Source organism: Balaenoptera musculus, chromosome 18 (genome assembly GCF_009873245.2).
Source record: "Balaenoptera musculus isolate JJ_BM4_2016_0621 chromosome 18, mBalMus1.pri.v3, whole genome shotgun sequence".
NCBI lineage: Eukaryota > Metazoa > Chordata > Mammalia > Artiodactyla > Balaenopteridae > Balaenoptera > Balaenoptera musculus.
Genome location: NC_045802.1, coordinates 69,955,084 through 69,973,730, shown reverse-complemented (window position 1 = coordinate 69,973,730; position 18,647 = coordinate 69,955,084). Strand labels below are relative to the sequence as shown.

Here is an 18,647-nt window from a genome sequence, read left to right as displayed (position 1 = left end):
GAAAAACTGTCAGTACAGTTTTACCGTTAGTTCCGGCCCAGACATTAATTTGCTTTCTTTTTAGAGACTCAAACAGTGTCCGAAGTCAGAATGAAACACATAAAAATCCCAATTTAAAAGAATTTCCAACTTTTTTCTTTCCTTTTGTTGCTTCTTAACTAGGAATTTCTCATAAACATCTCTGAGTCAGATATTAAGCTTTGGTATGATGGTTGTGTTTCCAGAGATCAGTGTTGCCGGTTGCTGTCATGACCTCATTTCTCTTAATCATCGTCCTTTAACAATTGTTCCAACCTCTGCTTAATTTGCACGCACTGTAGCCTAATAACGGGACAGCTTTCAGGCAGAGATGCACCTGTTCAGAAACCTGTATGTCCCAGGTTTCACGGTTCTGACCTCCAGAACTGATTACGTTTAATCTGTGAAGCAAACAGGATAAATAAGGAAGGGATTCAATACATGGAGTTTTGCTTTTGAATGGAGCTGATTTCTTACAAAGCGGATAGAAGGGCATCTCAGCTGTGTCCTCTGTAGCATTACTAGTAAAGCTTTAGCTTCTTCTCTGGTAATGAATCGTGACTTAAGACAATTATGGAACAAGTAATGGGATTTGACTAAGCAAGGCAGTTCATATCCTAAAGAGAGCTGAGAAGCGCAGTGGACTGTGGCAGAAACAGGTGTTGCAAAATGCCAAACGTGATGGCAGAAATCTCCCTGAAGCTAAAAGAGGAACATGTAAAAAGGAGCTGGTAGGTGAAATAGAAAAGATGAAGATTTACCTGACACCTTATTATCATTCCTGAGAAAGGAATTTATTCATAGCTTAGTATCAAATAATGACATCTCATCCCCAAGATTGAGATAATTAGAAAAGCTTTAAGGTAACGAAATGTAAATGTTAAGTTCATAAAAGTTTACTATGTGGAGAGAAGATTCAACCACGAGTTCGGGTGAATATTTGTAATGACTGGACCATCAGCTTTAAGACCCAGAGGTAGGGGATCACATGTCACAGGCACCCAGGGCAATCCTGGTGTATCCCTGTTGCTGCAGGGTAATTACTAATAACTTCCTTTGTGATCTCAGGAGAATCTCAGTATGGACAATACATTTTATGGTTACCCCACCCAACGGCAGTTTTTAGGACTTAGTGGTATTTTATAAAATATCACTAAGACTTAGACCAGAGACAATATAAAGCTGGATTTGGGGCAGTTTTCTATTGCTGGTCCAAATAAAAATTTTTTAAGTTTTCCCTTTAGGGTACTTATAAAATAAATGAGTGATTGTCTTATAAATTCTGTTCACAACATAATGAGGTTTTTTTAAAACTGGAAAGGTCAGAAGAATTAAAAATAGAAACATGGGACTTAGAATATTAATTTTTAATTTCCATGGACTTATCAAGAGAGGATTTTGTAGAATATGTGAAATCATAAGTGCCTCAAATTCATGCAAAGGTCTGTGAAGTCTTCTTGATTTATATTTAAACTTCTTTTGAAAAGATGAAAAAAGACTACTCTATTTAACTTACAGGGTTCAGGCTGAGATATCTGCCACGTGGGAGATATAAGAACAAGTTTGGATATTGGAAACATTTTCTTTAATATTTAAGAAATGAAAGTACTCTGATGATATATGTAGATTTCTAAATAAATTAATAGCAATGATTGTGGAGCACCTATTATGTCTCAGATATTTTGCTTGTAACTACCTTTTAGAACAATCTGAAGGGATTATTTCCCCCATTTTGCAGATGAAGACACAGCCTCAAAGAGGTTAAATAATGTGTCCACATGGTAAACGAGAGAGCTGGGATTTGAACTCCCAGCCCATGCTTGTGCCGCCATTTAACCAGCCTCTGCGATATTATAATCCCACATTCATAAACCTATTTCACATACAGATCCACTCCATATACATAAACTCTTCATAATATATGTCATAGAGAAAATTAAAACCATATTATACCTGGTTTCTATCTCTATGTTGATGTTATATTCCAGGGGGTTCAGTCTCATCTGAATCTGTAAAATAGTGATGTGCAATATATTTGTATTACTCCATATATCTCTTTTAAATTTGTTGTTCACATGCATCTCAAAGATGCAGACCACTTGAGCCACCAGTTAGATTAACCTTTCATATGATGATACTGTTTTAAAATTAAATATAAGAAAATATTTGAGGGAGTTCCTTGGTGGCCTACTGGTTAGGATTCTGGGCTTTCACTGCCATGGCCCAGGTTCAGTCCCTGGTCAGGGAACTGAGATCCCACAAGCCGTGTGGCGTGGCCAAAAAAGAAAAGAGAAAATATTTGAGAATAAACTAAACTCCCATATGAAAAATTAATACCTGTGTGATTTTCACCAAAAGAGCAAAAGCATTCGTGAGAGTCTTCAGGATAAAAAAAGAAAATCCTACAGTTTGAAAAGGGTCTAAAAGAAATTGAGTAATTTATTTTGGTCAATTACACTATAGCACTTCTTTTGATCTTATGTTTACTTCCCCAAAAGAGGATAATGTAATAATACAGATTTTATTATTAATATGATTAATAATATATTTATTATATATTATAATCATATGCAATACTAATTTATAATTATTATATTGTAATTAATATGTTAATAATTATATTAACTAGTTAATATAATTATTAATATATAAGACTCCTATTTATTGTTAGTGGAAATAACCTTCGTTGAACAACTGATATCTGTTATTTTCTCATTTAATACTCGTAACAATCTGGTAAGTTGTGTTCCACTTTTACACCGTCTATTACAGAGAAGGAAATTGAAGCTCAATTTCTTTAAAGAAGATGTCTAAGATGAAACAGCTTGGAAGTGCCAGAAACAAGGTTTAAAACCAGATCTCCTTGACACTGATTTCTGTGCTTTTAAATATTTACTGTAATTCGGTCAATATGTGAGGTGATCTTCAGCATGTGTGTCTCCAGAGTATTTGAGTAAAACCTTTAATTCTTCTTCGGTTACGAGAAGCGTATGCTTAGGAGACAAGTTCTAAATGGGCCGTATGAGTAAGTGGTTAAGGCTGCCTGTTTTAGGGCTGAGTTCTGAGATGATGCACTGCCGCTTCGGAACATACCGCGTGAACGTGAAATGAAGAGCCTGCCGATCCAGGCCCTGGCAAAGAGTGTCGACTGTAGTTGCCTTCGTAGACATCATATGTAGTATCATTGTGATGTCTCAAGTTCAGCCAGACCAGCCTGCTTTTCCCCGGGATAGAAGCCGCACCAGCATGCCATGACTATAGCAGAACAAGCAGTCCATTTCGGGAATTCATTTCTAGGGTTAGATCTCTTAAGCAGAGAAAATCACCTGGGGAACTTTGTGAAAATAGGGACTACAGGCTGCATCCACGGATTTGTATTTATAGGCAGGGCTGAAATTGCCAGATTGGCCGGATTAGAAATCAGGGACTTAAAACCCTAGTTTTGCATTAAAATTCCCGAAGATATGTTATAGACTAGAACACAATTTGCATGGCTTTTTAAAAGATAAATCACGTGTCTTCAAAGAAATGCTAAGCTTTTAGCTGCTAGAGCTCCACCTGAGGGTGATTTGAGTTTCCTCTTCCCTTAAGGCTGTTTCCCCAGAAATGTCTAAGAAGCAACAGACGTAATTAGAGCCTCCTGTCATTCTCACAAAGAAGCAGGTTGTCCATGTGTTCTGGGAATTCTAGGGCAGTCCTCTCAATTTTATTCATTCAGTGACTCACATGTTTTTAGGTCTAGCGATTGCATTGTCAAGTGCACCTTGTGGTCAAGCGCATCTGGGGACAGGGGCTTTGGCATTTCCTAAATCCTTGCCTGGCCTTCACGTTTCAGGTAGCTACATGTTCTTACCTTTGTGGAGCCCTTAGCATCCTTTGACCATCCCAAAAGGGTGGAAGCCTACAGAGTGAAAAAAAAGGCTGTTCTCCAACCATGTAACTCGGCCAAGCCACAGCCAGTAAACGTAAATACAGTTTGAGCTCCTAAAATGAATGAAGTACTTTATATTCCTAACTGCTAACTCATAACGTGATCTCATAGATTGGGTATTATGGTCCTTGTGAGAGAGAATAGGAAATAGCTCCTTGCCACATACTCACTAAGTGGCAAAATCACCAGCTGAAGTCCTGTAATCTTGGCCTCAAATTGTGGGGACCACTAACCATCATGTCACCTGACTGCTTACAGATATCTTCTCACTCTGATCTGCTAGTTCCTGAAGCAAAGGGCGGAGAGTTACTGCTTGAGTAGCTCTTGGCCCAGGTTCAAGGGTAGTAGACTTTGTCTTATAACCTCAAAACAGTTTTCACATTTCCAGTTTGGAGCTGATCACTGAATTTGCGTGTCCTGATACTTTGCCTTTCTAATACTCTTTTTGAAGACATTCATGTACCTCTCACTGCCTGACCCTGGTTCAGATGCTGGTCTCCTGGCCCTTGTCACATCTTTTTGTCCCTTATCCATATTGGCAAAGTAGTGAGAGATACAGATAAGGAAGTAAACTTGGGGAAAATATATAATTTAAAAGCTATTCAGAGATAACAAGGTAAGATGACTATTTTTAAAAAATTTAAATAAAATAACATATTGTCATTTAAATTTCATGTGATGTTCGAAAAACTATTTAATTTTACCATTTTGGTGCATGATGAATTCAGTGCTTTATGGCTTTGCTTACCTAGCCATTCAGGAAAGGATGAAAGAATGGAAAAATCATATTAAAATACTCTCAGTTTAACAGTAAGGAGAAATTTATTTCCTAATTTCTTAGAAAAAGTGCCAGATTCACTTGCTTATAAAAAGAGGTGTGATGTCAATATTATTTCCTGCCAAAGACTAGTCGTCTTGTTTTGCAGTCCCTCTAAAAGTCCAGACAGAGCAATTAAAAGTTTTCAAAAATCAGTAACTAGTTTCATCTCTGCAAATTCCAGGGTGGGAATCGTTTTCCAAAGCATCCAGCAATAGAATTAGCCAGGCCAGTTTATAGGAGTTTTTAATTAATCCTGAGAGAGGAGGCCAAATAGAGGTGAAAACAAAGCCCAGTGATTCTGTGGAACAAATCTGAAAGGCAGGTAACAGCCAGAGCACGTTTGCTGTCAGCACAGAGAGGGTGAGAGAAGCAACCTCTAAATGCAGGGCTGAGCTTTTAGCAAGAGAATGAACCTTGTTTTCGTGTCTGCCACTAGGAGTGAGGCAAGCAACAACCTAAGCCATGTTCACTGTTCTCCCAGCGTAAAGATGGTGTGTGTATTGACCCCATGGGTTTAACTGGAAGTGTGTTCTTCTATTTATGACTTCTTCCTAGAACATACACTAGAAATGGAAAAGAAACCTTCTTGATGCAATAAGTTACAAAACGCTCTTCAGGTGTGTAGTGTTGTCTGTGGCATGCGGGTTTGTTGTGCTGTGTACTTCCTTCTTTGCATCATTGACAGTTTCCTTACAGAACGCAAACTTCAGAAATATGTTGTAGCTTGGCCTCTGGGAATGTCTTTTACAACAAATGGATAAGATTTGGCTATCGAGAAGTCATCATCTTGTTTAACTTCATTTCTTCCAGGGGAAAAAAGTAAGAAAAATGTCAACAAAATTGCTATCTGTAAGTTCACATTAAGAGTATATTTTGTGAAAATTTTGCAACTAACAAGTTATAACCTCTTCTGTTAGTGTTTTTTTCTTTTTTCTTTTTTTTTTTTTTTTTTTTACTTTTTGGGCTTTTCTCTCAAATGAGGGACACCAGTACTCACCACTCACCATCCACAGTCATATGTGATGTTTCCACTTTGTGCTCCTGTAACACCATGAGCATATAGATAGCTCTTACCTATTCATCATGTTCTACTCCAGTCATTACTTTTCTGTTCTCTCTCTCACACCGGGCAGTAAAGTCCCCGAGTTGGAAGTACCTTCTCAGTCATCTCCATTCCTAGCAGGTTATGGGGCATAGAAGAGACCTGCCAAAAATAATTATTTTGAATGAATAAAAAGACAAATGAAATCAAGTGGCCCCACTAAGAATATGAGAAAGACAATTTCTGAAAAGGGGCTAAATAATAATAAGCACAGTTATGTTTGTAGGTGGCAGTAATGACAGAAGACCAGCACCTAATGTGGTGCCACCAGCAGTGACAGGAGTTTGCTATCAGTAGAAAACGACATTGTGAGTAATGAACGTGAAGCCTTGAGCTACTGCAGTGGCGTTGTAGAGCCTTGCGGAGGGGTGAGAACAGAGCACAGTGGGGCACGTGATTTCTGTCTAATCATTGACCTTTTCCTTCATCTGAAAGTGGGATGCGGTCCTTCTGGGAACTGTTTTTTAAATAGCTGAAAAGTTTCACGTGTTACAGATGAGGAAACTGAGGCTCAGACGGTTAAAGTGAATGGTCCGAGGTCATTAAGCTGGTGCATCACTGGACTGAGATCTTAATGCTGTGCACCAGGATACAGCTGAGTGCTCTGGACCATCAGGAGTGATGGTTGATTAACTTAAAACCATAAAACTGTAGAAGTGTTGCCTGTGGCCATAAACGGTCTTTGTGACAAGTTCAGAGCACGTTTTCTTAGATCTCAAACTCCCACTTACTGTTATTTGCAAATAGGATTTTTTGTTAAGAATTAAAAAAAAACACATATGCCAGGCAGAAAATGAAAGCCTTTTGAAAAACAACCACTCTGAGGGATTCCAGTACTCTTTTTGACATATGGAACAACTATAGCCAGAAATTTAAAATATTGAACATCTGGGCTTCCCTGGTGGTGCAGTGGTTAAGAATCCGCCTGCCAATGCAGGGGACACGGGCTCGAGCCCTGGTCCAGGAAGATCCCACGTGCCACGAAGCAACTAAGTCCGTGCGCCACAACTACTGAGCCTGCGCTCTGGAGCCCGCGAGCCACAACTACTGAGCCCATGTGTCGCAACTACTGAGCCTGCGTGCCACAACTAGTGGCACGCCTAGAGCCTGTGCTCTGCAACAAGAGAAGGCACCGCAATGAGAAGCCCGCACACTGCAATGAAGAGTAGCCCCCTCTCGCCGCAACTAGAGAAAGCCCATGCACAGCAGCAAAGACCCAACGCAGCCAAAAATAAATAAATTAATTTATAAAAAAAAAAAATTGAACATCCATGCCAATTTTTAGATATCACGCTAAAAATTTGCGTAAAAACAACAGGAGCCAATTATTGAAGAGTCTCCTCTGTAGTTACTTTATAGATAAACATAAACAAATAAATAAATTTGTCATAGATTTAAATAATGATGGAAAGAATGACACATTTGTTAATGTATTCAAAGATAATGATTCAGTTTCTACTATGTATTAGTCAGGGTTCTCCAGAGAAATAGAGCCAGTGGGGTGTATACATATATAGAGAAAAAGAGATTTATTTAAGCAATTGGCTCATGTGATTGTGGGGACCAGCAAGACAAAAATCTTCAGAGCAGGCCAGCAAGCTGGAAATTCCAGCAGGAGTTGATATTGAAGTCCTGAGTCCAAAGGCAGCCTGGAGACAAAATTCTTTCCTCTTTGGAGACTTCTCTCTTAAGGCCTTCCCCTAATAGGATGAGGCCCACCCACATTATAGAGGGTCTTCTGCTTTACTTAAAGTCTGCAGATTTAAATGTTAATCACATCTAAAAAACACTTTCATGGCAACATCTAGACTGACGTGGACCAAAGATCTGGGCAACACAGACTATCCAAGGTCATAAATAAATTCAGCCATCACAGACTATGTGTCAGGAGCTATATGAAATTGAAAGTTACACTGGGCAACAGTCGAGTTGGGAAGAAGCCAGTGAAGAGTTGACCACACAAACATGAGTGACACGGGTCCCAAGTGCCAGAAATGAAAAGTGTGGGTGCTTTGAGAGCTTCTAATAGGGAAACCTAACCCAGTCTGAGTGACTTAGGGTGGCTCCCCTGAGAAGGTGACATTCAGGCTGGACCCTGAAGGCTAAAAAATGGGGCTAGCCAAGCAAAGATGGGAGGAGAGATTTCCAAGCAGAGGAGAAGGTTCTGCAGCAGATGGAGCTCCCGGAGAGCTGGGGGAAGACAAACGTGGTTGGATGCTAGGACACTCGGAGGGGCCAGAGCCAGCTCCTTCACGGTCTTGTAGATCATATTAAAGATGTGTCACTGACCGACACAACGTAGGACAGTGATGATGAAAAGCCTCTCTACATGCTCTGTGGCGAATGGATGGGAAGGGCTGAGAGAGGCTGCAGAATGACCAGTTAGGAGGCTGGATTCTGGTGCAGGTAGAGGTGGACGTGGACAGTTGAATGAACCCAAAAGAGATTTTGGAGGATATTTAGGGAACATGATGATTAGTTGTAAGGGTGGCAGGAGAATAAGGTATCAAGGTGATTCCAAGATATGCGGCTCGCTCAACACTTTGGATGATGGTGCTCTGGTGCTGCTTGTGACGAGAGGGGACGTTGGCAAAGGGTCTGAGTTTAGTATGGGGTCCATAGAGTTGGAGGTGCTCGTGGTGTAGCCAAGTGGAGAGATCTAACAGGCAGTTGGACATGTAGCTCTGGGACTCTAAAATGACATCTAAGATGGTAGAGAATTGAAACTATGGAAGTGGACTTGATTGCATAGGGAGAGAGCATCATGAAAGCCAAGGACCAAGCTCAGAGCAACTCAGTACTGAAGGTGAATTACAGGAGGAGGAGATGGAAAAGGAGAATGACCTGAGACACATGGACAGAACTAGCATCTTCAAAGCCAGCAGCGTTGCATCTCTCTGAGCCTTCCTTTCCACAGGCACAGCTCTCTAACCACAACCAGAAAAGGCTTTCCACGTTGAAGAACTTGTGCGATTAGGTGGGGCCCACCTAGGTAATCCAGGATGATCTCCCCAACTCAAGAGCTTTAGCCTTGTTCACATCTGTAACCTTAATTCCTTTTTGCCAGGTAAGATAATATACTCACAGGTTCTGGAGGTGAGAATGTGGACGTCTTTAGGGGGCTGTGAGTAAGAAAGTATTGATTCCCACTTAAGCATGAATGGATATTTATTATGACTGGGAGAATCATTGTCTCTATTTAGTATATGGCTGGTTGGAGCGAGAATTTCACCCCCCTGAAAGTGGCAGGGGTGGGGTGGTGGGATGAATTGGGAGATTGGGATTGACGTATATACACTAATATGTATAAAATAGATAACTAATAAGAACCTGCTGTACAAATAAAGAAATAAATAAAATTCAAAAATTCAAAAAAAAAAAGAAAAAAGAATTTCACCCCCCTAATTCCAGAGAGCCTCTTGTTCTCTCCTGACTATCTGAGGGAAAATGAACAAGGAAGTAATTAACATTAACAAATAAAAATAAAATCTAGAAGATTCTTGGTTACTGAGAAAATGAAACTAAGATAAATAACCAGTAGATATTCTGAAACTCATGACGTTCATCTCAATTTTTAGAAAGGATATTTATCCTGTGGTTTTAGATACGTAAGTTCCAGAGCAGTTAATCATCTAATAAATATGTCTCTAATAAGCATCCTCTAAGAGCTTGATGTTGGCAAAAATAACGTGTTTCAAATCTGCTGCCTCTGAAGCCAAAAGATTTCAAAATACTATCTGTTCTGGTGAGGGTTGTGCTTCAAATGGGAATCAGTACTAATATGAAAGAAAAAACAAGTGGAATCAAAGAGGAAAAAAAACCCTAATATTTATAAGTTAATGAAAATGATCAAAATAGTTAACAATTATTGAGTGATTAACTTATTTCCAGTGCTATTCTGAGAGTGGTACATTACCACATTTAATCATTAAGACCCCCCATACAAGGTAGGTATAATTGCTGTCCCCATTTTTGAAATGTGGAAACTGAGGCTGTCCATGCCAGGGCTAGGGGTTCAATCTAGGGAATGTAGAAACTTCAAACTATAAATTACAATAGGTCACACCTAGCACGTATTGTCTACCAAGTGCCTGTTTTAAGTATTTTAAAGACGTAACATTTTCCCCACAGCTCCTTGAAGGAAGTATTTTCCCACCATCGTAGAGATGAGGAAACTGAGGCACAAATTGGCAAAGTCACACATGTAGTAAGGGCTGAGCCGGAATTCACACCCAGCAGACTGGCGCCAGAGTCCAGTTATCCAAATAACTGAAAGATGATGTGTTTTGAAACTTTTTTGTGTAGACAGAGTGTTTTTGTCAGATATTTGCTGCTATTGTCTTTTTAAAGTATTGTAAGTGAAAAAAAATTACTGATTTTGATGGGCTAGTACACTTTCCCCTTCCAGCACTTCACCTTACCTTCCTCACTTATGAATTAAGAACTAGGTCATCTATAAAGTTTCTTTCAGCTGCACAATTCTGTGAACAAAATGCTTTCAGGATCACGTACCAAAATTCCTTCTATCCTTTTGACAATCCTTTATTGTTGTGTTTTCACATGCCAGGATTTATGTTACATTTTATTATTGTAGTGACTAATAATCATTTATAGTAAGCATTTATTGAGTACTTGAAACACGCTAGGTGCTGTGATGAATGCATTACTTGGTTTATTTTACTTAAAGCTCACACAAGCTTCTCTCCCTGTTTCACAGATCAGGAAACCGAGCTTAGAAACATTTAAAATTATTCAAGTCACACAGCCAGTCAATGGCAGAGCTTGGAACCAACCCAGAAAGCCTTCCTCTGAAACTCTGAAGCCCAGTTCCCTTACCACTTTGCTCTGATGTGTGGGTACAAACTCAGAAACATAGAGTCAGGCTAGACTTAAGCGAAGATGCATCATTTGGCCTACATATAAGAATGTAAAAGGAGGGGAAATAAGTGACGTGTGTGCCTAAAATCATATCTTTCTGACACAACCAAGTGGTGATTTCCACAAGCAGAGCCTTTCCTTTTGCATGTGGGGTCCAAAGGACCAGCTTAAAATGTGGCAATTATTTAAACATTCCCTGAGATGTATCGACAAATTAGCTCGCTTGCTGCTAACAAAGAGCAGAATCCTGAAGGAATAAACATAGAGGTTTGTTTTGACTGAGATAGAACTGGGCAGTGTATCACCAGGGATTGTGTGCATGTGTGTGCGTAAGACTGTGTAAAATTGTGTATGTCTTTGTAGGAGATTGTGTGTGCACATGTGCATGGTGGCCTCAAGCAGCTAAGGGATCGTGGAGAGTTAGGCATCATACTCTAGAGAAAGCATGTTATATAAGGGGAAGGAAGTGGCCAATTGAATATAAGAAGATATTAAAAAAAGAAATGTGACCCAACACATCTGCCTCAATTTGGCCATAAGCAGAGGAGACTGAGACAGTCCTAAGGTTGGTCGCCATTTAGGAAATGCCTAGAAATATTGATGTAGTGGGAAATGACTATAATAAAGTCATGGGTTTGTAAGGTTTGTGAAATCATCTAGCTTAAACTTTGGCCCCTACACAAACCATGTCAGTCGTCTCAGATAGCAGCTATTTGGGGCCCATTTTAAGGTCCCAGAATGAGATTCCACAATCACCTTTCCAGTGGTTACCTGTACTCACTACCAAGAAAGCCATTACATGTCTAAATCCTTCCACATCAACTTAATGTCCAGTGTGTCCTCCAGAAAGATGAAAAGTAATTATATCACCAACTACCTAAAAAATAGATAAATAAAAACCTGTAATACTCCTGGAGCTATCACTAAATCAGCCCATAATCTCTCTCTTTCCAATATGATATCTTTAATTCCTTCAGTCTCACTTTATTTATCTGGTTTTCTTTCTAAACTGAACATCTGACAATGCAGAAGAAGGCCAAGTATCATTTATGAGACTTGCAGTACTTTTGTACCATATGGAAAATGCCTATCATCATGTACTGTTGCTTAGAAGTGGAGAAGTAACATTTGTGCCCATAGTAGGAGAAGGATTTGTGAATAACAAGGAATCCCCAGACAAGTTAACATTCCTTGCAAATCTACAGAAAAATTCCTTCCTTTGCTTTTTCTGAGTCTTGGTCTTCAATGACAAAAACCGTCATGGCGATAATGTTCTTATAAAGAGCTTCTGTGTGGATGAATCAGGTATCGTTTGAGAATGTTCATGGCATTAATGTTATGAATACCATTCATGAATCAGGAATCTTGAATCTGTGTCCATATACAGCAGTTATTTATGAAGAATGATTACATTATGCATTTAAATCAACACTTACACTTGTTGAAATTGTCTAATCCTTTTCTGTGTTGTCTGCAGAAATGTAACCTGGAATAGTCTAGCTATCCCAGATACCCACTGCTCACCAGAGCTGGAAGAAGGCTACCAGTGCCCCCCAGGATTTAAATGCATGGACCTCGAAGATCTGGGACTTAGCAGGCAAGAGCTGGGCTACAGTGGCTTTAATGAGATAGGTCTGTCTTACTGATAAAACACCTTTTCAGTTTCTATTTTACAATGTTTATGAAATGGAGAAAAATAGTTGTATAATTGATATTTTATGTTCAGACTGGCTATAGTTTTTAAGAAACACAACTGTAAATTTTAATATAGTCTCCCTTATAGTCTATAACATACAGTCTGTGTCTGTGTATATTCAGCAATGTCTGTATAGACTTAAATATCTCTCAATTAATTCTTTTATTTATTTTATTTTTTGGCTGTGTTGGGTCTTTGGTTCGTGCGAGGGCTTTCTCTAGTTGCGGCAAGTGGGGGCCACTCTTCATCGCGGTGCGGGGACCGCTCTTCATCGCGGTGCGCGGGCCTTTCACTATCGCGGCCCCTCCCGTTGCGGGGCACAGGCTCCAGACGCGCAGGCTCAGTAGTTGTGGCTCACGGGCCCAGCTGCTCCGTGGCATGTGGGATCTTCCCAGACCAGGGCTCGAACCCGTGTCCCCTGCATTAGCAGGCAGATTCTCAACCACTGCGCCACCAGGGAAGCCCTCAATTAATTCTTAATTATAGCATTTAAAACTATTTGTTGAGTAAGGTTCAGGGTTGTGGACTCAAAGAACCCCTTGAGTCAACAAAACTTGGTTTCCTTCCACATTTAACTAGTAGGCAAGGTAAGTCTTAAGTAACTGGAATACTAGACATTGCGGAGTGCGTGAGAGCCGAAAAGTAATTCTGGAACAGGATACAGCTAATGAGATACTTAATGAATGTGCACCAACTATATAACAGAGGTATGGGAAATGCTTGTATGTGAATATGATGTGCCAAACGTGTACGTTGATTCGTGGCTTGTCCTACTAAGTCCTGAAACGTGCCGTCACGCACAGTAAAGAAAGAACTTGGCATCTGCCATTTAGTTGGTATCATTGCATTTGTTACAATTCCATGCAAGTTGCACATCTTTCACGATTGAAGCAAAAAACCATGGGATTCTAAACAATTATTTTATGCTCTGAGAATTTGTCTCCATCAGCTCAGGCAGCCATAACAGAATATCGTAGACTGGGTGGCATGAACGACAGAAATGTACTTCTCACCAGTCTGAAGGCTGGAAGTCTGAGATCAGGACGCATGATGGTTAGGTCTGGTTACCCCTCTCCCTGGCTTGCGGATGGCTGTCTTCTCTCCGTGTGCTTATGGGATGGCTTGGGGGGAAGAGAGAGAGGGAGAGTGGGGAGAGAGGGAGAGAAAGCTCTCTGGCCTCTTCTTATAAGGACACTAATCCCATCATGAGAACCCCACGCCTCCCAACCTGGTCTAAACCAAATCAACTTTTAAAGGCCCCACCTCCTAATACCATCACACTGGGGGGTTAGAGCTTCAATATATGAATGGCAGGGGCTGAGGGAGTGGACGCAAATATTCAGTCCATAGCAGAATTGTTGGAGTCAGTTGAAAAAATTTAATTTTTCCTTAAAGTTTTAAGGCCCAGGTACATTGAAGAGAGTTCTAGACACTTTTACCCAGGTCCTAAGAGGAAAGTCTTTCAGTGTGTAACAGGATGGTGGTTGTGCTCTTTTGGAAGCCAAATCTACATATTTTTAATCTGTCTTTTGGTGTGGTTTCACTTCTTAATGGGCCAGCTGTACAATGGGGATCTCATAGCCAGGGAAGAGAGCATCACCCCTGTCTACCCAGGAGGGAAACTGGTTCAAACCCAGCCCATCCACCTTCACACATCAGATAGAGTGGCTGATCAATCCTATTCCCACCCTGGCCTTCCGTCGTAGCAGCTCCTGCATAGTGTTATGCAGGATGGCCTAATGAACTCTGGGATAAGTGTTTGAATTTCAGAAAGAACATGTGAAGATCTTGCACTGAGTGAGAAATGTGTTCTAGATATATGAACTAAACCACAAGGCTACAGCCTTTGGACTGAATATAATACTGAAATTGCGCTGAAAGAAACATAAATAGTTGGTATTTTTAAAGAGTGCATTTTGCAAATAAATCCCTAAATTTTATTCTTATATTTTAGTATGCCCTCATAGTAAATTTCCAGCATTATATTGATAGTTAGATGGGCATTCTTCTTTTGGCCAATGATACAGTTTTCTGGTTCATAAAAATTTAGAAGCCAACAGATGTAAAGCATTTTAATTTGCTGTCTCTCTTATACTTACCTGGCTTTGGAACCAATCTTACATCCTTCCCCCTGTCTCAAAAGTGCAAAGACTTTTACAGATTACGCCAGTGACTTTCAGGCATGAGCAGGAAATCACAGGTGTGGTGTGGGAGATGAGATACTTTATAGATTTAGTAACCTGCTCGGAGCAAGCTCCAAGCTGGGGCAGGACTGGAATGCATGGTTGGTTAGAGTCTGTTGCTCTTTCTTGTAGGGGCTGAGTGTGCCCATGTCTTGTATGGAGAGTGGCCAGCATTCAGGAGTTAGGCTGTCCTTGCACTGGAAACCTCCAAGCCTTTAAAATCATGTTGCTAAATCAAATCGCCCCCTGACCATTTTAAATGCAGCAGTTGTGCCTAAACTCCAATTGCTGCATTATATTAACGTGGATTTATCTTTTCTCACTGTGACTTACAGTAGCTTCAGCTAATGTAGGGGACAATATCTCTTTGAGCAAGAAAGTCTCCTTCTAAAGCATGTGGGCTTAAGAAGCCCAGTTGTAGGAAGGAATTGCCCTGGAGGGTGGTAGGCTCCCACAAAGGCAGTAATCTTACCGTAGCTCTACTGTTGATTTGCACATTGATCTCCAAAGGATTTAAGCTCCTGGAAAACAGGAAACACATCTTTTTTATCTTCATGTCTCTGGGGCCTGGAGCAATGCCTGCTTCTTAGGAAACCCTTTATAAATATTTACTAATGGACCAAAGTATGTGCCCTTTTGAATTCGTAGGTGACACGTCATATTTGTATTAGGATGTAGAGCCATAATAGAGAATTAAGTTGTTTTCTCGTTGTTCTTTTCCCTGATTTCGTCTGCTTTTGTTGGCAGTGTTCATTCTTCCTCATGACTTCCCTTTCTATACAAGCTTAATTTGGTCTGTTTGCTTCCTTTCCTCAAACGATGATTGAATTCAGCATCATTGTAGCACTAATGGTTAGATAATGAAAATGTTGCCTTTGAACTATAATCAAAAAATGTTAACATGGTCACTATAGATTGAAATTGGTAACTATTTCCTGATATTATGTATCTATGTAGATACACAAACTAGTGTTTTAGATTATTTTGAAAGTTCTTATGGAAACAAAAGATAATGTTTCACCAAAATGAGGAAATTAATTTTATTAGGCACATGTGATCATCTCTTTCTGCATGCAGCTAAATTTAAAACATAATTAGGTGCCTAATTGTGTATTTAAATTTGGCCAGTGTACTCTATATATAAGTAATCATGATTAATTTAAAAGGAGCATGTTTCCTTTTCTTACTAGTCCAAATTATCATGCAATACATTGAATTTCAAGCATGTATAAAATTTTATTTATAAGTAGCTTCATGTCTCATTAAAATTTAATATTGATGATGTTGAAAAACTCAACTTTTAAAACTGTATTAAGAGCCAGAGTCATTAGGTAGAAAAAATTACAAAGAGCCCCTATTTTACGATTGCGGAGTAAAGAGACCTTTTCGTCTCTGAAATCATCCAAACATCAAGGAGACTGAGAAACAGAAATGCAGTTTCCATATGTAAGGACTCTGAAAAGCTTATAACTATAAACCACAATATCAGAGGGCCAGGTGTCTGACAGAAAACTTCCTGAAAAGACTCTGGCTACTGAGGATCTCGGAGCCAAAAGAAGACTGACGTTCTAAAACAACCAGTGTTCCTTGTCCGTTCAGTTTAAAAATTCAACAAAAAAAATTAAATTATAGAAAATAAAATAAAATGACCGGTGTTCCCAGAGAAGCAGAATAGTCCTCTCTTCGAGTCAGGGCATCACTGTGTAGCTGACGGTAGGATTTTTCTGGAATTCCATGTGGCATCACAGAGGAGAGGCCCTTATTCTGCAGGCAGCTGGGAGCGAGAGAGCTGTGAGCACCCCGAGGCGGCTGATCAGCGTAGACTCGGACGAGGGAAAGACTCCAGCTTTGCAAATCTGGCTCTACCTTACGATGACCTGAGAGCCTTTTAAAACTCACCGATTCTCAAGCATCATTCTCAGGCCAATTAAATCGAAACCTTACAGTGATTGAAGGCACAGACGGCTCTAAAAAGTTCTCCGGGTGATTCTAGCGTGCATGCAGAGTGTGAACCACTGAAGCCACACCGATAGACACATACCCACCCAACTTGTGAAAATCTTCACTTCTACCCCACAGCATAACTTCACCCTTCCCGACATGAAACAGGACAAATATCTGGTGCTCTCAAAATCAACGTCAAAGGTGAAGGATAATAAAAAAGAATCAGGACCATTTCTATAAAAATGTGCCTTTCGGTATATTTAAAACTGAAAAAAATACTCAAGATATATATAACTCAAAAGAATTGCAGAAAAAGAAGACTTAAATATACACATTAAAAGGGTACAAATTGACTCAGTAAATTGACAGAGAACAGTCAACACTTAGGCCTATCGTAGTAAAGATGCTAGAATTCAAAGCTAAAGAAGGCATCCATGGGGTATCCAGAAAAAAAAAAAAAGGTCAAGTCAGTTCTAAGGCGGACCATCAGAGGGGCCTGAAACTTCATGTCAATATTCAGCTCTCAGATATAATGTCACAATGCTTACAGGGTCCTTAGGGAAAGAATGTGTCAAACTCTTTTTGATTATTTTTGAAGAGGCAAGAATTTCGAGATTTCATTTTACATGAAGTCTTCTTGAAGCCGTTCAGCCAATCAAGAATAACTGGTCATGGGCCTGGTCTCTAGTATGTATTCACTGTAAGAGCAAAGCTAATACAACTGTAGGATTTACAGACTATAGTGTAAATATTACAAACTGTGATTGTGTGGAACAGAGGACAAGATCAACAGGGGAGGTAGGGTGATGATGTGGATGTTTATACTTAGCAGTAAAAAGCAAGTATCATTTTACACAATATATGAATCCAGCAATGGAGGCATAAGGATACTTGCCATGAAAATGCATTACAAAGTCAAAAACGACTTTAGAAAAAATTCAAACTTAAGATAATGGCCTTGGGGTTTGGATCATGTCTGTACTGGATACTAGCATGGTGACCTTGGGAAAGTAATGAACCTCTCTTGCCTCGATTTCCTCATCTGTGAAATGGGTGAGTGATAGACCTACCTTACAGGGTTGTCAGAAGCAACTGAGAAACTACACATAGAATAGTGTCTGGCACAGCACAGACACACGATGAGCTAGAAATTAGAGATATGGTGGCAAAATATGAATACATCACTGTTATTTGAGAATAAGTGACCACTTTAACAAAGGAGGGCAGGATATAGATGCTTTCAGATTAGCACCTCGATGTCTGATATTATTCCCTTTTCTTTGAACCAGTTTGTCCCTCAGGTTGTTCAGGATCTTACAGCAAAGGAGAAGAGTGGAGGGGACGGGAACAAGGTGTTCTTAACTTTGCATTATTCTCCCATTAACTAATATCTCAAATTTTACTTCATTCTTATCAATGTATAGAGGGCCAGTATTTGGTGTTGTGTAGTCTTTTTTAAAAATTTATTGAAGTGTAGTTGATTTACAATGTTGTGGTAATTTCTGCTGTACAGCAAAGTGATTCAGTTACACATATATATACATTCTTTTTCAGATTCTTTTCCATTATGGTTTATCACAGGATATTGAATATAGTTCCCTGTGCTCTACAGTAGGCCCTTGTTGTTTATCCATTCTATATATAATAGTTTGCATCTGCTAATCCCAAACTCCCAGTCCATCCCTCCCACTTGGCAGCCACAAGTCTGTTCTCTCTGTCTGTGAATCTGTTTCTGAGTTGTGGATAAGTTCATTTGTGTCATATTTTAGATTCCACATATAAATGATATCATATGGTATTTGTCTTTCTGACTTAACTTCACTTAGTATGATAGTTTCTAGGTCCATCCATGTTTCTGCAAATGGCATTATTTCATTCTTTTTTATGGCTGAGTAATATTCCATTGTATATGTATGTATCACATCTTCTTTATCCATTCATCTGTTGATGGCCATTTAGGTTTCTTCCATGTCCTGGCTATTGTAAATAGTGCTGCAATGAACATCGGGGTGCATGTATCTTTTTGAATTAGAGCTTTGTCCAGATATATGCCCTGGAGTGGGATTGCTGGATCA

General features: G+C 39.7%; 1 protein-coding gene across 6 annotated transcripts in view; it reads left to right on the top strand.

Annotated features, from left to right (window-relative positions):
- NALCN (sodium leak channel, non-selective) overlaps nt 1-18,647 on the top strand; it is a 280,557-nt gene that overhangs the window by 32,710 nt on the left and 229,200 nt on the right. For all 6 annotated transcript variants that reach the window (XR_005017238.1, XM_036831753.1, XM_036831755.1 and 3 more), the window contains exon 7: nt 12,227-12,381. Coding sequence is in view for 5 of the 6 variants with exons in the window: in XM_036831753.1 (XP_036687648.1) it covers nt 12,227-12,381 (155 nt within the window). In the remaining variant the exon portion in view is untranslated. The remainder of the gene's footprint in view (nt 1-12,226; nt 12,382-18,647) is intronic.